General features: G+C 51.9%; 1 protein-coding gene across 1 annotated transcript in view; it reads right to left on the bottom strand.

Moving 5' to 3' along the window:
• Positions 1-1,055: 1,055 nt before the first annotated feature.
• Positions 1,056-21,259, bottom strand: part of C5_1H6orf136 (chromosome 5_1 C6orf136 homolog) — a 140,531-nt gene continuing 120,327 nt past the window's right edge. Inside the window, exon 6 of the mRNA XM_078641708.1 lies at positions 1,056-1,813. Within this exon, the coding sequence (XP_078497834.1) occupies positions 1,673-1,813 (141 nt within the window). The 3' untranslated portion in view covers positions 1,056-1,672. The remainder of the gene's footprint in view (positions 1,814-21,259) is intronic.

Raw genomic sequence — 21,259 nt, 5'->3', positions numbered from 1 at the left:
GAACCACTATGACAAGGCCAGCGGTGATCGCATCATTGCATTTTGTTTTGGTGAGCCGGGCCAACATGACAATGGGAGGGAGAGAGCAGATCGACAGGGCTCTGCATTCAGGAGCAGCTACTGTACACAAAGACACGTGAACAAGAAAACAGCCAACACAGACACAAGATGAAAAATGTGTGGGAGGTGATAGAGAGGAAAAGAACGAAGGCAGAGAGTTAGGAGGGGAAAAAAGCAACATGGGCAGATGGTAGTGAAAAAAAAGCAACATGGACGGGGATATGCGAGACAGCCTGAAAACACAAGCATGCGTAGCATAGGGAGTGCTTGAACACACAAAATTTGCTCCAAAAACGGGAGCAGTGGAAGGACAAGTACTTGGTCCATGCTCCAGGGGAGGGCCAAACACAAGAGGACATGAAGTACGCATGCCATGACGAAAGCACATGAGAGAGACACTAAGGCTAACGAATGTTAAGCTACAGACAGGCTGCAAGTCCACTGACTGTAAACAACATGTGTGAAGAGAGAGTGCCTGCACTGTCTAAGAGAGAGAAAAAATTAGATCATATCCTGCTACTCTTTACTCTTTACCTACTGCACTGGCTTACAGTACACAAAGGTATCCAGTTGAAACCCTTGATCATTCACAAATACTCTACTCTTCTTGGCTTCCATTCTAGCTACCAAATTCAGTTGGTGTTTCCCCAATTCGCTTTTAAGACCCGCCTACCAATTAGGTCTGCATATTTCCTCCTCACAGAAAGCTCGCACGGAGACCGTTTTGAGGCAGTTTTATCAGTCACAATTGTCAGGCGTTTAAACTCTCTTCCTTTAAAGCTTCAGCAAACTCTTGCACGCTTGGCTTTTCACTGCAAACCTTCTCACGGTCATCCCTTTTCCTTAGTAATGGGATTAGGTCATTCAGCACAGGAAGTTTAGGCATCAGTGTGCTCAAGAAAACCTCGTACCATAATTCTGCCTCCATGTAAACCTACAAGACTCACACCATGGTACACCGACAGGCTCCTAGAATGAAAACATCTGGTCTTGACTTGTTCCTCTGATAATTTAATTTTGTACAACCTATGTTACAAACAGGCAGAGCAGGTCTGGTGCAGCAGACACACAAGAAGAAAACTGTCAGTGGTGGGTAGGTGGATTTCCCCACCTTGATACATACTGAAGAAGTAATGCGCACATTAAGCCAGCCAAGAGGTGCTGATAACACTATGATAAACCGTTAACATACAACATGTAGACAGACATTTACAATCGTGCAGTGAGAGAAAAGTAACACAGGCGTATTTGGTTTTTTTACTGGAAGACATTGGCACCTACACAGCTGGTTTCTACAAGTTAATGAAAGCCACTCTGGATAAAGTGCAAAGGATGCCCTCGTCTCGCTCCGCAAGGCACCTTATTCACTGCGGAGGACGGGACTCCCCGAAGATGGGAAATGGGGGGGTTTCGCTAAGGTAGCATTTACAGGACTCTTTTGAACAGACAGATTTGCTTCACATCTGTCCCTGTGACAGAGCTAGTGGTCAGCTGCAGTGGTTTACAAAAAGACCAGTGTGTCTTGTCCACAAAAGTGCCTTTCCTACTCAGCAAAACAGTTTAGGGACATTAGCTCCTGTTCGAAGCACCTCTTCTTTGCGGGGAATTGACTTCAGCACTGCTTTTGCCCTGCCCTACAGAGCTGCAAAAAGAGGAGGTTGAGGGCTGGTCGATGCTCTGCCATTCCTAGTGCCACGAGGAGGCCGGCCAGCAGACGCTTAGTCTTGAAAACAGGGGGTTGTGCAGGCATTAACTGCAAAAGAGAAAACAATTCAAGCACATCAGTGTACAGCAAGAAGACCAGATCTACTTCACAAGGTAAACATGACAAGAATGTTAGCGGACAGGTTCAATTTAGGAAACGGACACTACTATGAATCATCATCTAGGTGTGTTTTCTCCAATATACATTTAGCTTACGCACTATGCAGGTTGGCAAATACATTGGCACACCCACACTAACATGCATAGCACCGGATACAATCTTTAACCGAGACACCTCATGTCAGCTCAAAAACAAACAATCCACCCAGTCAGTGACAAGGACAGAGACGGACGCGCATCTTTTCACAACAAGCATTTGCAATGCAATAGGTCTCGCATTAGGAAAGTTTGAGCTATTGGTATTGTAAATGACAATTTTTTTATTTATGTGTTGTTTTTGAAAATAGCTTAACCGCTTCTGTGCGGCGCCGATTCCGCCCCTGTGCTGGACATTCCAGAACAGGGTGCGGTCGTGACGGAACCGTTCCGTCATCAGCACAGCTCAGCCGTGACTGATGACGGAACGGTTCCGTCACAAGCATCGAAGGGGTTAATTAATAGCTTTGTCATTTACAATGCCAATATTTATAACTTTCGCAAATGTGACACCTATAGCATTTGTAATGCAATATGTGTTGTATTTACGTGACTTAGATGTATTGATATTACAAATAACAATGGCTTTTAATTTTTTTTTATAATTAATACTTAAATAAAAGTTATTGTAATTTATAATGGCAATAGCTTAAACATTTGTAAATAACTTTTGTGATTATTATGTTCAGTGTATTTTATTGTGACGAAAATCCAAGAACATAAGTGAAATATTAACATCTTTGTTAGAAGGGGCAATCTCCGAGGGCCAGGTTGTGCTCACCCAGACACCCCAAGATCCACCTCTCCCACAGAACTTGCCGAGTCTTGATTGTGAGGTCCTCGCCGGGGAGGCCTTTGGGTTTGGGATCGTACACACTGAGCTCACACCACACTACGAACAGACACCACACCATTGGGTTTTAGGAACAAGTTCTTTATATAAGCAAATAATGAAGGAAGCACTCTTATATACCCAGTGGCAACAGGACCACAAAGTCTCTGAGGATTCGGGAAGGGGGAAGCGGGACAGTCTTTTAGTCTCTGGGTCAGTACGAGGCGTACCCCACGCACAGCTCTCAATCCTCGAGCCGGGGGTTACGGGATGGTGGTCGTACTGGCTGCCTCACCTTCGTCGAGTCGGCCCGGTCGTGATGGTGGTCTCGATGGTCCAGCCGGACCAGAGTACTCCTCGAGCCGCGACGAGGTCAGCAGGGCTTGATCTGGAGAAGTTCGTGAGAGCCGCGACAGCGTCAGCAGGGCTCGGATGGTTGCAAGTTCAGCTCGAGCCGCGACAGCGTCAGCAGGGCTCCGATGGTCTTAGATGTCGAGCCGCGACAGCGTCAGCAGGGCTCCGGTGGTCTTTAGAGATCGAGCCGCGACAGCGTCAACAGGGCTCCGGTGGTCTCTAGAGATCGAGCCGCGACAGCGTCAGCAGGGCTCCGGTGGTTCAGTTCCTTAAGGCGAAGAAGGAGCCGCGACAGCGTCAGCAGGGCTCAGAGGTTCCAGGTGAGTCTTCTTAGGGTCAGCCGCGATCAGATCAGCAGGCTACAGGTCCAAGATACAACTGCCCGCTAGTTGTCAGGCGGGCCCAGTTATAGTCCTTCTACTCTTTGATCTCCGGACCCTCGCAGGCAGAGGTCTCCGGCCCTGGGGGCTGGTCGTCGGCGAGGTCCGGCGGTTGGCTCTTTGATCCCTTTGAAAGATGGGTCCGGGAATTCCCAGACGCCCAGCGGGTCTGGAGCCAGCCCTCGGGGAGGCCAGAGGGGTGATCCAAACTGGCCCACAGGGGAGGGCCAAAGGTGTGACAGAAACCAGCCCCTCAGGGGAGGCCGGAGGTGCCATCGAAACTCCCTGGCTTATCTCACTCGGGGAGCCCTTTACCCCCCAGCCGGGACTGGCGCGCCTTTGGAGTCTGGGCTTCGCTGGGGCCGGGGTCACGCTAGGCCTAGGGAGATAGGGATGTCGGGAAGGGAAGATGGCGTCCGGGCCTTGTGGGGCATGCATGGTTAGGCGCTCGGAGCCGGGCGAGGAGCGGGAAAGGCAGGCCTGGTCAAGGGTCTCGGGGGATCTAGGCGTCACTGGGTAGGACGACCAGGCTCGGGTTGCAGGCTACACTAACGGGGTGGCTGCGCAGGGGACTCGGGGTACAGGCCTACGCTCACAGGGTGTGGAGGGACAGAGGTGAACCACGCCACGAGGCCGGGTCCAACACGCGTCCCCCCCAGCTGAAGGCGGGGAGACCTACCCATCCTCTTGGGGGTTCTCTTCGCTGAGGCGGAAGAATCGGGACAGGCCGTCAGCGTTGGCGTGGTCCGCGCCGGCCGGTGTTCGACAGTGAAGTCCATCCCCTGGAGGGAGATGGACCAGCGCAGCAATTTGGGATTCTCCCCTCTCATCTGCATTAGCCACCGGAGAGGTCGGTGGTCGGTCTGGACCCGGAAGTGAGTACCGAACAGGTAGGGCCTCAGCTTCTTCAGGGCCCAAACTACCGCGAAGGCCTCCCGCTCGATGGTGCTCCACCTTTGTTCTCGAGGGAGTAGCCTCCGGCTAATGAATGCCACTGGTTGGTCTAGGCCATTCTCATTCACCTGGGACAGGACGGCCCCGATGCCATGCTCGGACGCGTCCGTCTGGACTACAAACTCTCGTGAGTAGTCGGGGGCCTGCAAGATGGGGGCAGTGCACATGGCGTCTTTTAACGTTTCGAACGCCTCTTGGCAGGCGGGGGTCCAGCTGACTTTCTTTGGCTGGTTTTTGGAGGTTAACTCCATGAGGGGGGCTACGATGCTGCCGTAACTCTTGATGAACCGGCGGTAGTACCCCGTGAGCCCTAGAAACGCCCGCACTTCCGTCTGGGTCGTGGGGGCCTCCCAGGCCACGATGGCATCGATCTTGGGCTGGAGGGGGGCTACGAGGCCGCTTCCGACCTGGTGCCCGAGGTAGATTACGGACCCTTGTCCGATCTGGCACTTGCTTGCCTTAATGGTGAGACCGGCCCTTCTCAGGGCCGTCAGCACCGCCCAGAGGTGCTGGAGGTGCTCGGGCCAGTGGGAACTGTACACTGCGATATCGTCCAGATACGCAGCGCTGAACTCCTCCAACCCCGCCAATACCTGGTTCACCAGCCTCTGGAAGGTGGCGGGGGCGTTCTTCATCCCGAAGGGCATCACCCGGAAATGGTAGTGACCATCCGGGGTGGAAAAAGCGGATCTTTCCTTTGCTCCCTCGGTGAGGGCGATCTGCCAGTATCCACTGGTCAGGTCGAACGTGCTAAGGAAGCGAGCAGCCCCGAGGCGATCGATAAGCTCGTCGGCTCGGGGGATGGGATGAGCATCGGTTCTGGTGACTGCGTTGAGCCCGCGGTAGTCAACGCAGAACCTTAGCTCGGGAACAGCACCGGGGGCGGCTGCCTTCGGAACCAGGACCACGGGACTAGCCCATGGGCTGTTAGAGGCTTCGACCACCCCGAGAGCTAGCATCTTTGATACCTCGGCCTTGATACAGGCCCGGACTCGGTCAGGGACGCGGTAGGCTCGGTGCCGTACCGGTGGGCTGTCCCCGGTGTCCACGTCGTGGACGCACCAGTTGGTGACGCCGGGGGTGAGGGAGAAGAGGTCCGAAAACTGTCCCAACAACTGGCGACAGTCCTCGCGCTGCTCGGGAGAGAGGGAGGAGGAGAGACTCACCCCCTCTACGGAGCCATCTTTTTCTTTCACGCACAGGAGATCGGGGAGAGGCTCCGTTTCTTCTTCTTCCCCATCGTCCGTGGCGAGGAGCAAGCTCAACTCGGACCGGGCGAAGTGGGGCTTGAGGCGGTGAAGGACCCGCAAGGGGTTCCTGGGGGACTCTACATCGATGAGGTAGGTCACCTGACTCTTGCGCTCTACCACCTTGAAGGGCCCTGTCCACTTGTCTTGCAGGGCACAGGGCTCTACGGGGGCCATAACCCAGACCTGCTGTCCGGGCTGAAACTCGACCAGAGTGGCATTTTGGTCATACCACCGTTTCATTTCTTCTTGGCTGGCTTCGAGGTTTGCCTCGGCCAGCTCTCGGAACTTCCTCGTCTGGTTCCGGAGGGCCAAAATGTATCGAAACACATCGGGAGGGGGCTCTGGGGCCGCCGTCTCCCACCCTTCCTTGACCAGGGTGAGGGGTCCCCGGACGGGGTGCCCGTAGAGCAGTTCGAAGGGGCTGAACCCCAGGGATTTCTGGGGGACTTCGCGGTACGCGAAGAGGAGACAGGGAAGGAGGACGTCCCACTTACGCCTCAGGGGCTCTTCGAGTCCCATGATCATTCCCTTGAGGGTCCGGTTGAAGCGTTCCACCAGACCGTTACCCTGGGGGTGGTATGGGGTGGTGAACTTGTACGTCACCCCGCATTGTTGCCAAAGGGACTTCATGTATTTCGAGATGAAGTTGGTCCCTCGGTCACTGACGACCTCTCGAGGGAATCCCACCCGGGAGAAGATGACCATGAGGGCCCGCCCCACTACGGGGGCGGTCACCGTTCGGAGAGGAACGGCTTCGGGGTATCGGGTGGCATGGTCTACCAGCACCAGGATAAAGCGGTGCCCCAAGGAGGTTCGGGGGTCGAGTGGGCCCACAATGTCGATTCCCACCCTCTCAAAGGGGGTACTGACCACGGGGAAGGGTTGGAGAGGAGCCTTGCGCTTCCCTCCGCTCTTTCCGCTGGACTGACAAGTGGGGCAGGATTTACAGTGGGCCTCCACATCGGAGCGCATGCCCGGCCAGTAGAAGTGGGTGACCAGGCGCTGGTACGTTTTGTCTTGTCCCAAGTGTCCCGCCAGGGGCACGTCATGGGCCAGGTTCAGGAGAAAGCCGCGGAAGCGTAGGGGGACCACCAGCACTCGGCCGGACCCTAGCTCGGCGGACTTATGCTCGCTGTATAATAGGCCGTTTTCCCAATAGATAAAGTGGGAGCCGGACTGGTCACCGGCGGCCTGGGCGGCGGCCTGCTGCCGCGGCCCCACCAGGGATGGGCAGGATGTCTGCTCTAGGCAGAACTCTTCTCGGGACGGTCCCCCTTCCTGGCGCCATTGGGCCAGCTCAGGAAGGTCGCCCAAGCTCGGGGTTGGTTCGACGTCGGGGCCGAGGGGCCCTGCGTCAAGGGGGAAGCTCTCCCCGGGGAATAGCTCAGGGGTCTCAAAGGGTTCAGGGACCTCGGGGTCCTCGGGGGTCGCCGGGGCCGCCTCTAAGGTCACCCCTTCGGGGGCGGTCCTTCGGGCGGTCATCGACCGGGTACTCACACAGGCCCACTCGGGTAGGCCCACCATCTCTAAGTGGGTCCTTTTCTCAACCTGCTGCCATGGGGAGCTCTCTAGATCGTTGCCGAGCAGGCAGTCCACCGGCATGTCGGAGCTGACCGCCACTCGTAACTCTCCAGAGACGCCCCCCCCACTCGAACGGGACTTGAGCTATCCGGCAGGTGCGGACAGAGTTATCGGCTGCGATCACCCTGCAGGAGATGTGGGGAACAATCTGGGCTTCGGTGACGAGGTGCCGTTTGACGGCGGTGATACTGGCCCCAGTGTCTCGGAGCGCCCCTATGTGATGGCCATTGATAGTCACCTGCTGCCGGTACTTCTCTGTGTTGTCGGGTAGGGGAGCTCCGGGGACCATCTCCCTATCACCCAAGGAGACTAACATCATAGCTGCGGGTTCAGCTCCCTCGAACTCTTCCTCCCCCTCCTCTTCTAGGGCTACGGAGGTGATGTGGCGCACTGGGGGCCCTGCAGCGGCAGGCTTCTGGAACAAGGGGCAGCGGGGGTCATTGGCATAGTGCCCGGGTTTCTGGCAATGGTAGCAGGCTTGGCTGACCCGGGGCCCTGGCCTAGCTGGGGGAAACCCTGCGCGCGCTGTGGGAGGCGAGGTACCTGGCTGGTTTCTGGGGGGACTGCGCGGGGACCCTACCTGGGAACCCCTCTGTCTATTCTGACCCCCTCCTCCCCTCGGGCGGGGTGGTCCTTGTTCGTTCCGGCCAGTGTCCCCCCCGGGCCCCCGGGGTACTCTGGTGCTAACCCAGCGATCGGCCTCGACGGCCAGCTTCCGGGGGTCGGCCAACTTGCTGTCCAGGAGGTGCTGTCGGAGTTCCACAAAGCAATTCAGGGACAAGTGCTCATACGCAATGAGGTCGATGAGCCCCTCGAAGGTGGATACTTTGCTGCCCTTGATCCACCCTTCCAGGGCCCGGCTGTAGAAATTGACATATTCTACCCACGTGGTGCCGGGGATCTTCTTGCATTCTCGGAAGCGTTGGCGGTACATTTCTGGAGTGAGCCCGTACCTTGTGAGGAGGGCCTCTTTCATGTGGCTGTAGGAGGTCTGTTCGGCAGACGGTAGGTCGAGTAGGGTGTCTCTCCCCTCACTCAGGAATCGACCCCACAGCCCGGCTCCCCAATCTTTCTGTGGAACTCGGTGTGAGGTCATAGCTACCTCGTAGGCCTTGAACCATTGCTGGATGTCATCGTTTTTATAATATTCTTTGACTACATCCTTGGGGATGTGGACCTTGGGTTCCACTGGGGGACCAGACTCTCGGGTCGCTGCTGTTTTGTTGCCTTCGTTCCGGGCCTTTAGTTCGATTTCCAATATGCTGCGCTCGTGCTCCAGCTGGAGCTTCTTTCCGTCATGTTCTCGCTGGAGCTTCTTCTCCTCCAGTTCTCCTTGCAGCCGCAGCTGCTCGATGGCTAGCTTCTGCTCGGCCAGCTTGAGTTCTCCTTCCATTTTCAAACGGGCTAGTTCTAGCTCGTGGTTTCGGTTGCGCTCTCGGTCGGTCATATCTTCTCGAGACAGACCTCTCTCGGGGCTGTAAGTCCGCGTCGGGGACTTTGCTCTTTCTTGCTCTGGGGCGTGGGTTTCGATCAGGGGTGCTCCCCCTCCATCGGCTTCCGTCGGTGCTGGAGGTTGGGCTCCGGTCTCCACCCAGGCTGTTAGAGCTTGTTGGAAGTCCTCTTTGGTGTTTAATCCCGTTGACGGGATATGGAGATCTTTGCAGAATTGCTTGAGCTCACGGTGCGAATAGTCTCCCAGAAGCTCCATCTGGAAGGTGGTCTTGTCGGTAGTGACGCTCATGGCTGCTCTTTGTTCGGGTAGTGTGTCAGTACTGTACGATCCCTAGACGTAGGTTCTTATCGCGACGCTGCCACCAATGTTAGAAGGGGCAATCTCCGAGGGCCAGGTTGTGCTCACCCAGACACCCCAAGATCCACCTCTCCCACAGAACTTGCCGAGTCTTGATTGTGAGGTCCTCGCCGGGGAGGCCTTTGGGTTTGGGATCGTACACACTGAGCTCACACCACACTATGAACAGACACCACACCGTTGGGTTTTAGGAACAAGTTCTTTATATAAGCAAATAATGAAGGAAGCACTCTTATATACCCAGTGGCAACAGGACCACAAAGTCTCTGAGGATTCGGGAAGGGGGAAGCGGGACAGTCTTTTAGTCTCTGGGTCAGTACGAGGCGTACCCCACGCACAGCTCTCAATCCTCGAGCCGGGGGTTACGGGATGGTGGTCGTACTGGCTGCCTCACCTTCGTAGAGTCGGCCCGGTCGTGATGGTGGTCTCGATGGTCCAACCGGACCAGAGTACTCCTCGAGCCGCGACGAGGTCAGCAGGGCTTAATCTGGAGAAGTTCGTGAGAGCCGCGACAGCGTCGGCAGGGCTCGGATGGTTGCAAGTTCAGCTCGAGCCGCGACAGCGTCAGCAGGGCTCCGATGGTCTTAGATGTCGAGCCGCGACAGCGTCAGCAGGGCTCCGGTGGTCTTTAGAGATCGAGCCGCGACAGCGTCAGCAGGGCTCCGGTGGTCTCTAGAGATTGAGCCGCGACAGCGTCAGCAGGGCTCCGGTGGTTCAGTTCCTTAAGGCGAAGAAGGAGCCGCGACAGCGTCAGCAGGGCTCAGAGGTTCCAGGTGAGTCTTCTTAGGGTCAGCCGCGATCAGATCAGCAGGCTTCAGGTCCAAGATACAACTGCCCGCTAGTTGTCAGGCGGGCCCAGTTATAGTCCTTCTACTCTTTGATCTCCGGACCCTCGCAGGCAGAGGTCTCCGGCCCTGGGGGCTGGTCGTCGGCGAGGTCCGGCGGTTGGCTCTTTGATCCCTTTGAAAGATGGGTCCGGGAATTCCCAGACGCCCAGCGGGTCTGGAGCCAGCCCTCGGGGAGGCCAGAGGGGTGATCCAAACTGGCCCACAGGGGAGGGCCAAAGGTGTGACAGAAACCAGCCCCTCAGGGGAGGCCGGAGGTGCCATCGAAACTCCCTGGCTTATCTCACTCGGGGAGCCCTTTACCCCCCAGCCGGGACTGGCGCGCCTTTGGAGTCTGGGCTTCGCTGGGGCCGGGGTCACGCTAGGCCTAGGGAGACAGGGATGTCGGGAAGGGAAGATGGCGTCCGGGCCTTGTGGGGCATGCATGGTTAGGCGCTCGGAGCCGGGCGAGGAGCGGGAAAGGCAGGCCTGGTCAAGGGTCTCGGGGGATCTAGGCGTCACTGGGTAGGACGACCAGGCTCGGGTTGCAGGCTACACTAACGGGGTGGCTGCGCAGGGGACTCGGGGTACAGGCCTACGCTCACAGGGTGTGGAGGGACAGAGGTGAACCACGCCACGAGGCCGGGTCCAACAATCTTTTTTGTGACATTTGTAAGAAAACTTCAAACATTGAGAGAACATATTTGAACCAGTTGTTAAATGGTGGCGACGAGTGATGTTGTGGTGGCGACGAGTGATGTTGTGGTGGCGACGAGTGATGTTGTGGTGGCGACGAGCGATGCTGTGGGGAGGGCGACAGAGGGAGGGCGACAGAGGGAGGGCGACAGAGGGAGGGCGACAGAGGGAGGGCGACAGAGGGAGGGCGACAGAGGGAGGGCGACAGAGGGAGGGCGACAGAGGGAGGGCGACAGAGGGAGGGCGACAGAGGGAGGGCGACAGAGGGAGGGCGACAGAGGGAGGGCGACAGAGGGAGGGCGACAGAGGGAGGGCGACAGAGGGAGGGCGACAGAGGGAGGGCGACAGAGGGAGGGCGACAGAGGGAGGGCGACAGAGGGAGGGCGACAGAGGGAGGGCGACAGAGGGAGGGCGACAGAGGGAGGGCGACAGAGGGAGGGCGACAGAGGGAGGGCGACAGAGGGAGGGCGACAGAGGGAGGGCGACAGAGGGAGGGCGACAGAGGGAGGGCGACAGAGGGAGGGCGACAGAGGGAGGGCGACAGAGGGAGGGCGACAGAGGGAGGGCGACAGAGGGAGGGCGACAGAGGGAGGGCGACAGAGGGAGGGCGACAGAGGGAGGGCGACAGAGGGAGGGCGACAGAGGGAGGGCGACAGAGGGAGGGCGACAGAGGGAGGGCGACAGAGGGAGGGCGACAGAGGGAGGGCGACAGAGGGAGGGCGACAGAGGGAGGGCGACAGAGGGAGGGCGACAGAGGGAGGGCGACAGAGGGAGGGCGACAGAGGGAGGGCGACAGAGGGAGGGCGATAGATAGAGGGCGATAGATAGAGGGCGATAGATAGAGGGCGATAGATAGAGGGCGATAGATAGAGGGCGATAGATAGAGGGCGATAGATAGAGGCAGATAGATAGAGGGCGATAGATAGAGGGCGATAGATAGAGGGCGATAGATAGAGGGCGATAGATAGATAGAGGGCGATAGATAGATAGAGGGCGATAGATAGATAGAGGGCGATAGATAGATAGAGGGCGATAGATAGATAGAGGGCGATAGATAGATAGAGGGCGATAGATAGATAGAGGGCGATAGATAGATAGAGGGCGATAGATAGATAGAGGGCGATAGATAGATAGAGGGCGATAGATAGATAGAGGGCGATAGATAGATAGAGGGCGATAGATAGAGTGAGGGCGATAGATAGATAGAGGGCGATAGATAGATAGAGGGCGATAGATAGATAGAGGGCGATAGATAGAGTGAGGGCGATAGATAGATAGAGGGCGATAGATAGATAGAGGGCGATAGATAGATAGAGGGCGATAGATAGAGTGAGGGCGATAGATAGATAGAGGGCGATAGATAGATAGAGGGCGAAAGATAGATAGAGGGCGATAGATAGATAGAGGGCGATAGATAGATAGAGGGCGATAGATAGATAGAGGGCGATAGATAGAGTGAGGGCGATAGATAGATAGAGGGCGATAGATAGAGGGCGATAGATAGAGTGAGGGCGATAGATAGAGGGCGATACCACATCATCCAGAAGACCATCATGTACTGTACTCATGTCTATTTGGCTGACAAATGTAACCATTTCTAGCAGGTCTCAACTCACAACCAGGACATTGCCAGACGAGAGACAAAATCCAAGAATAAACTCTCAACACGTTAAAAGCACCTTTCCTCTCCACTCATCAAACAACTCCCCTTCTTTGCGGCAAACGATCTATGACTTATCTAGGACACCGGCGAGGTACATTGCGCCACTACCTTCGGCTATGTTCTTGCTGTGCAGACACCTAAATACACACAGAGCATCATCCTTAACAGAAGGAACAGTTCTGAGTCTTAAGCAATTGGATGCAGAAGTGGCAAAGAATAGGTCATCGAGATGTCAGCTTTTCCTTTGTAGGGCAGACTCGACCCCTGCACATTTGTAACAAATGCACGCTGATGCAGGAGTGGTGGCTGCAATAGGTGACTTCAAGCAGCAGGTTAAGGAGGATAACCATAGGCCCAGTCACAGCAAAATTTATTTGTGAACGGTAGATTTAAGATGTTATTAAGTCTTCATTCCCTTAAAAAACCTTCTCCTACCGCTTGTAATTATAGAGCATAATAAAACCATACAAAATTATCAATAGGCTGTACTATGTTAAACAAAATAGTCAAGTTTTTTAAATCCACTGGGTATAGCAATATTAATTTAGTTTATTAGCACTTTTAACCTAGGCACAATATAAAACCAGCTGCTTTTCGTCTCATTTCACCGTGGGTGTATCAAGTCCCTTGTAAGCTACATTGGCCAAGTTCACACTGCATTACTTATGGCACAGTCACAGTGAGAGAAAAGCGCAGGTGTGGAAGTGCATGCCCACATGCAGTGCGTTCCCACTTAAAAAACTATGCTTTCTCGATGACCTATACTCGTAGCAGCCAGCCTGGTCGGCACTTGGCCACATTCCTCACCTCAGGTAAACCACAATGCCTGCACCATTTTCTTAAGACAACATGGCACGAATGTAATATAGCACTAAATTGTGTTCGAACCTTCCACTGCAGCTCTCACTACTTAATCTAATTTAGAATTTGTGAGTTTCTCGAGCTGTAAAAAGGATGTCTGCAGGGAATCTCTGTTGCCAGAGACAGAGGTGGGAGCTGCCTTCCCGGGCAGATGCCTCGTGATGGAAGCGACCATGTCCTGTGTGCCTGGGAAGGGGGCGGGAGGGGGGGTGTTAAGGGTGCCAATATGTTCAGATGCAGCTCTTGTGTGCATGCGATGGGGCACCCAGACCCCGAGCAGTACCTGCCGGGTGCTTCGTGCAGTACCCCCCTGACACAGCCCCACGAACGCTCTACAGCATCGCTCCCTCTCAGACACCTCTGTGTGTCTGGTGCACGAAAAGAAGACGTGGCGGGAGAGGGGGCACACACCTGCCCGGATACGCTGCACCAACTTACCTTCAAATCTGGTCTTTTTTAAGTATTAAGCACTGACTTTAAGTTTCGGTGGAGGGGGGCAGGGGGTGGGGGGGCTTGGGGGGGAGAGGTAGTCGGTCCCAAAACCATCTCTCCAAAATGCTCAACTACCTTAAACAAGGGCTTGAACATAAGCCCCTCGGAATTTGCCCCTAACTCGTTACTGCTGCGAGCATAAAAATCACAATCCCATTGCAGTGGCGGGCCGCGAGTAGCTGGAGCTACGGCTTCCGTAATTTTTATGCATACCAGAGAGGATGGAAGTCAAATGAGAAACTAGGTCGCGGTCAGATGGGCTCCCGAGGTACAAGTCTCTTCTTCAAAATTAAAAGGAGAGGGGCTAACGAGGAAGCAAGCATTTGTTGCGGGGTGTGACTGCAGGAGAAGGCAGCATGTAGCTTACATGTCACGGATAGTTCCTGGCGCAGAGAGGGCAGTCACTTTGGGGGCCACTGACAGACGCCTGGCGTTTCCCAGAGGTGCTTGTGGTAGGAACAAGGGGTCGAGAGAAAGAGAAAGACCCTAGCGCTAAAGGAGCGAGAGAGCTCGGGAGATGCTAGATGCTACTGTTGGAAATGCAAACGTCAGACACTCACCACCAACCCGGAACCAGAGAATACAGGTAAGCTGCGCGAGCTGCCACACACACTGCGCATGTGCGGCAAAGTTCTTTCACGCTCAGTGCCCATGTGTTGTTAAAACAAGAGCGTTGATTTGTTCTACGAAAGGATGGCTACAGGACATTAAACTGAGAGCACGAACTGGCGTGTGCGCCTAATAGTATCCCTTACATTTTGAAGACCAGGTGATGCGGCGGAGATACCAGGGGAGTCGAGACTAAAGAGCCAGGTGAGTGGGTAGGGGGGGGGGGGGCTGTGTGCGTGTGTGTGAGTGCGTGTGTGTATGCAGTGTGTGTGTGCGTGTGTGTGCGTGTGTGTGTGCATGCGTGAGTGTGGCTGTGTGTGTGTATGTGTTATTCAGTTGCTGAGAATGTGGGATAGGAGATGTAAACGGCGCCGGGCAGGGCGTGCGCGCCCACGAGGTGAAATCGCCGCGTGCACATCCCCTGTCTCAGATTCCCAGGAAGTGGCCAACAATAGATACTTCGCTGGACGCAATGCTTCGCATTGCTACACCAGCTCGACCTAAAAAGCAAAGGACACAGGACAAACATGGACAGTGCTCCTGCCCAAAACCTCGCTCACATTACTTTATAATTTGTAGTTGGATATCAACATGCCCCAAAGCACCTGCACTGCTGCCTGAATAGACAAACATGTTACATACCTTCAGTAACGAATTATCTGATAGAGACTAAATCTAGCCGCAGATTCCTTACCTTTGAATTCCCCCATGCTTCAGACTGCATCTGGAACGTTTTTGCATGACCAATACCCCGGCGTGCCTGTAGGTGGTGTCGTCCGCGCCGGAAAAGATGTCTCCGTCACCTAATAGGTGCCATATTGGCGCGCTGACTTCATTTACTTTTCATGCCATAAGCATGAAGCCCTTAATTGTACTGACACTGGTATGTCCAAACTAGAGCCCTGAAAGGGACGATGGAGAACCCTAGAAATCGGTCTGCAGAATGGAGAGGATGGGTGGATCGGTAAGGAATCTAGATACTGTCTCTACCATACAATGCTTTACAGAAGATAAGTAATTTGTTCATCTGATAGAGACATCTAGCCTCAGATTCCTTACCTTTGAATAGATACCCAAGCAATACCATACCCGGTGGTGGACTGAGGACAAATTCTAAACTAGAAAGTCCTGGAGGACCGACCAGGTGAAGAGCCCATTCCTGCTGGTCTGCCTGTCCAGACAATCATGCTTGGTGAATGTGTGCAGGGAGTCTCACGTTGCTGCCTGGCAGATGTCCTGGACTGGAACTCCACGTGCCAATGCAGTGGTCGCAGCTTTAACCATGGTGGTATGAGCACTTAAGCCCTCCAGTGGCTGCTTCTTGTCCAGTGTATTAAAGATTTTGATGCAGAGAACGACCCAGCACAAAATAGTTCATTTATGCACTGCCCAATCCTTCTTCACTCCAACATACATCGCGAAGAGTTGGTCGTCTACTCAGAACTCGTGTGAGGTCAAGGTACAACGACAATACTCTTTTTGGGTCCAGGCAGTGGTTTCGCTCGACTTCTTTAGAGGGATGTGGAGGAGCGTAGAAAGTGGGCAAGTTGACTGATTTACCCACATGAAATGATTTAACTACTTTCAGTAAGAAAGAGGTCCTAGTGCGAAGCACCAGTCTCTCTGGAAACACAGACAGTAATTGAGGGTTGGACCATAAAGCCTGCTGCTCAATCACCCTCCAGCAGATGTCATTGCCACAAGAAAGCCTATTTTTATGGTGAGAAGCCAGAGGGGACAGTGCTGAAGAGGCTCGAAAGCACAAATGAGGAATGTGAGAACCAGATTAACGTTCCATTGAGGCATAAAGAACGGAGAAACTGGGAACATACGAACAAGACCTTTTGGAACCTATTTACAATGGGTGATTCAAATAAGGAAGGTTGGTCAGGCAGCCACAAGAAAGCAGATGAGTCAGAAATTCTTTCAAATTGTCCAGAGCAGAGGCCTGCTGGGCAGGGGTCAAAATAAAAAAGTAAAATGTCAGAAAGGGAGGTAGAAAGAGAGTCAATAGACTCTTCTGTACAATATGTTACAAACTTTTTACATCAGCAGGCATATAAAGTCTTGGTGGAGGGACGCATGACTGCCAGAATTATGGACTTCGGGAGAAAGGGAGAAAGCTACCAACTGCCACCACTCAATCGCCAAGCAAGAAGGGGGAGAGCTGACAGGTTCGAGTGGATGACTCTCCCCTGCTGCTCTGACAGAAGATCCTCCCAAAGAGACAGCCCGATCGCAGGATCAATGCTCCTGTTCAGAAGCTCGGGAAACCAAACTCTCCGTACCCAGTCCAGAGACACAAGGATGACTTGGGCCCAGTTGTTCCTGATCTTCATGAGAACTCTGGACAGGAGCTGTACGAGTGGAAAGGCGTATCGGAGGCATGAGCGCCACTCTAGACGAAAAGCGTCTCCAAGCGAGAGCCACATTGGAAACTCTAGCACGCAAAAGTGCTGACATTGCACATTCTAGGCCACGGGTACTCGTAGTATGACCTGGCAAGCCTTCCTTGGCGGCCCGCGGACCTTGCAGACATTGTACCTGTTTTTTTGTTTTTTTTAAAAGAGTGTCAGCAAACACCACCGCAGCAGCGCGGACTCCAAGAGACTCTATGGGGGTCGGGCGTTTCTAGTCATAGTGGAGCTGCAGGGGCGCTAAGAAGAGGTGGAATACAACAAAGCCTCATTAACAAGTAAATGGCTTTTAAAGACCTGTGAAGTACTCTGGTGCGGCTGTGTGTGCGCCCAGGAAGCTGTCTCAGCCCGGGCTGCCACACACGCGGGGCACTTTGGTTCTTACGGATTCCCAATATATAACCCTTTGGATTTACATTGAACTGAGCTATGTGCTCCTTTTTCCACTCCTTCCTTTCTCACAGCTTCTAAGCTTATTCTAGGTAATTCTCAACATATTATATTAGACATGATTAATGCATTAAAATATATTATTGACAAAAAAGTATCCAAACCTATTCGTAAATCAAGATGGTCTTCTTTATGGTACAATCTAAACTTTCTACGGACTTTGACCCCAGCACGGCCTCTTTGTGAGCGCCACCAAAAGGTATCAGATTGGTGAAAGACTTCTATAATTCTAATCATGACCCGCTTCCCTTTTCTTTCTTAGCCAAAAAAGATAGTCCTAGCAACATGGACTTTTATTCTTTTTTTAAACTAAAGGTTAAACTTTCTAAAATATCCCTCTATACAGATTCGGTTATTGTTTTACTTCTTTCTATGTGGTTATTCTGCGTCCAAAATGTATCAATTTTTATCAGCTCCACTCCCTTCACAGTCTACAATTAGTTTACAACAGTAATATCAGAATAGGACAAAAAAAACATAGGGGCAATGAAGTGTATACGAAAGTCGCACCTTCAATGATATCCTGGACACTCTAGTGCAGGATCAGATCAAATAATTCTAAAAGGGACACTGTTACTTTGAAGAAATACACTTGCGTTTCCATGTGTGTGTCACTAACCACCACACCCAGTTCTTGCACGGTTTTTCGGCATACACGGATGTAGCAATACATGCAAATAAACAACTTGGATGTTATGAAGGAGGCAGAACATGTACTGTAAATTCGATCAATATTTGTGTAGGGTGACTTCCGACCTCAAGGAACAATGACAACCCTAGAACCCCCTAAATCAACACCAGGCGGTAGCCAAGGCTCAAACTAAGGACAATTAGTGAAGTAATTATGCAAGACGGAAACAAAGTAAAAGTAAACAAAGTAAAGTCAAAATACAAAAAAAAGAAAAATCCCAAACCGAATTAGAAAAATAGAGTACACTTTAACAAAATGACAAAAGACCAGTAGGGGAAACTTGAGATATATATTTTAAAATGTTAAGTAGGAAAAGCACCAAAAAGAACAAAGCAAAAATGATAGTCAATGGTCATGGTAGACCAGGACGTGGGTGCAATTTGAGGCAGGCCGTGATGGAGGGAGGGATACACTAACCAGGTTCATCCTGGTCAAAGATTAAACCTCCTGACCTATTCTTTTCAGTCCCAATTCGACACAGCTTTTTTAGGCCCTCTAGAACCTCAGGAGAGGGCCGAAGAAACTCGCAGGGTGTCAAGCAGAGGGTTAAAGCAGCAGGGTCCAGTCCAAATGCCATTTGTGAACTGAGCAGTTGCAAGGAGGTCTCTTGTAACTTGTATCTCTGTAGCTTGAACAGGTCAGCCGCCTGACCCTTGGCCTATACTTCTTTTTCCTAGTTACAAGCGGGAGCAGGCCAGTCCTTCAGGACTCCTATCAGTCAGTAGATCTGTTCTTCCTCTGATCTAAGAGTGTCCTGTAACATCTAAGAGTGTCCTGTAAGAATAGTCAATATTGCTTTCAAGCTTCTGCAAATATTTGCTTCTAATCAGAGTATTATGCATAGCCTCATATTGCTATACTTTGAAAGCATGTGTACAAATTTTTATACCGGAACCACCATCAGTAATGCAGTCCGAGCTTACAACATTTACTTAGAGCTCTCACACTAATAAACAAGCATTTGCAATGCAATAGGTCTCGCATTAGTGACAGTTTGAACTATTGGCATTACAAATGAAACAAGAATAAGTAAACTAGCAGGAGAGAGACTGTTGCGTAACCTCTTTGGACCAGGGGAACCAGGTTTGAGTCTCGGTATAACTGTGCAAAAAAAAAATACAATGTAAATGCATGATGCTTGTTGTGGTCGCTAAAACAATGGCAGGAATTCAGATTAACTACAAAAAAAATCCAGCACTAGCATCGGAGAGTTGTGCGGTCAGGACAGCCAGGAGAAACCCTGAATGCGAGGGGGAGTGGCGAGGAGCGACAACAGGAGAAGCACCAAAAACAAAAACAACTTTGTGCGAAGCCTGTAAAATTTTAAATAAACGGAAAATAACATCCTGCGAAGTGCAGAATGTGCATCAGCGGCGAAGCAGAAGCACTCGTTAATGATTCAGCCGGGATCCTTTCAGACTACACAAGTAAAGATAATACGCACGAGCAGAGGGAGGCCAACAAAGAAAAGAGGGATCGTCAAGTCCTATAAATTAACATGAAGCGTAACAGCACACACAACAGGGGCAGTCCTAGTGGGAGTTTACAAAAGTAGAAAAGGTGGGACTAGTAAGCATATTAACCAATAAAAAGCAGGCATTTAGGAAGGGCAGCAAGAGGAACCAATGAAAAAGATGGGCTTTTTTCAAGCCCATATAGATACAGCATTTCTCAAAGAGACAGCACAAGCACTGCCTAAGCGAGACCTAAAAATGAACGAGTGATTGACACTGGAGGACTGATACTGGTCTACGTAATAAAATGAAAAGGACACATTACTCTCAACAGCTAGTTTATGTGGAAGTCAAAGGACACCCTACCAGAAGGGGGTAATCACCCCGCTTAGCCACTTTCAGGGTATCTCCAACTGCCAAAATTGTCTTGCATTTCACACTACAAAGCGGTCTGAACAGGGAGTCGAGGACATAAGCAGAAGATAAAAACAATGCCACTTACTTCAACTACAACAAGCAGCAAGCAACGGGTTAAACATGTCTAGGTACCAAACGGGGGCAACAAGCCACAGTAAACAAACAAACAGAAAATAAGAGGGTGCACCAAAGAGAGGAATGTGGGGGTGGATCAGCCACACCCATGCTGCTCCTTACCAGCTTATGCTATTTAATATGTTTGGCCTAAATCTGGAGCTGCTCAAGCCACATTGTAATAAAATGGAAACAAATTGCGTTTTCCAGCTTCGGAAACTTATACATATTCGCGCAAAACATAGTAAAAAAAGCACAGCGTTGATAGGCATGGCAATAAATTCGAGGCTGCACTCATGCAATTAGCTCTATATAACTGTTGCCAAAAATCTCATAGAACGACTAAGAATTCTGTATGCAGCAGTAGGAGGATCTTCGCAGCTGGGTAAAGAAAGCGTGTGTCATCACCTTGAAGAGCACTGCAGCGGTTTCCGGTGGCAGAACATATTTAAGGACATGTGCATTCCTTTCAAGGGCTGACATCAAACGGCACCCAGCCATTTACTTTCTTATGTTAATTAGCATGCTCAGCCCAGGGACTTGCTTTAAAGTCATTAAATTCCATCTGAAAGGGAGGAGGTCGTCCTTTTACAGTGTAGTACTTTATCTAAAAGAAACACTACCCATGGACGCCTGGGTCTCAACCTCATTCATAAGCTTCAGACAATAACTGAAGACTTGTTTAATTAGATAGGCAGTTTTAAAACCAGAGCCAGACGACCACTGGGATGGCAGGCACTTTAAAAAAGCTTCCAGTCAAATAGGACACAAGAGATAACAAAAGTCGATACTCTAAGCTACGGGGGAGAAGAGTGGATGTTGGAGTACTGGCGAGAAGGGATATGGACAAAAAGAGGGTAGGATGCCAGAGTGTGCAACGGCGAGAAAGCGGTAGCACTATTTGAAGTGAATGTGTTGAGAAGGAGGCAGAGTGTATTTTAGCAAGGCTTAGTTTCACGACTGTGGGATAACTGCAGTACTCTTCTTATGGAGAACAGCATCTGTCAAGAAGTGGTAATAAATATGTGCAGTGTTGAAAGCTAGCAACTATATCCCCTGTTCCATTTCCTCTCCCAGCTCACCAGGATCGCTCTCCAGCTCCAGCCAGCCTTTATTCATCTTCCTGCTGAGGGCTTCGAGCCATCTCAAACCTGCGCGCCACCCTCCCCACCCAGGATTTTCTCTCATCCGGGTTGTAGTTCTTTAACAGGGGACAGTGTTTCAGTAAAATTAAGAGAGCACTGGATAACGGTCTTGCGTCATCAAATGGGGACACAAACAGAGCGACGTGCACTGGCGTATGAAAGAGGAGACGGGCCGCCATTTTGAAAGAGTCAAGCTTCCCAATTTGCACAGCCTCTTTTTAAGGCAAAACAGAATAGGCAGATCGTTATTTCTTACATTTGTGTTTGCCTATGTCATACATAATTATTTTATAAATCAAATGATATACCTAGAGGTATGTTTTATTAAGTTTATCTCTGTAATTT

This window comes from Lissotriton helveticus, chromosome 5_1, assembly GCF_964261635.1.
Source record: "Lissotriton helveticus chromosome 5_1, aLisHel1.1, whole genome shotgun sequence".
In the NCBI taxonomy this organism is placed as follows: Eukaryota; Metazoa; Chordata; class Amphibia; order Caudata; family Salamandridae; genus Lissotriton; species Lissotriton helveticus.
This window is presented reverse-complemented; position numbering and strand designations above follow the sequence as displayed.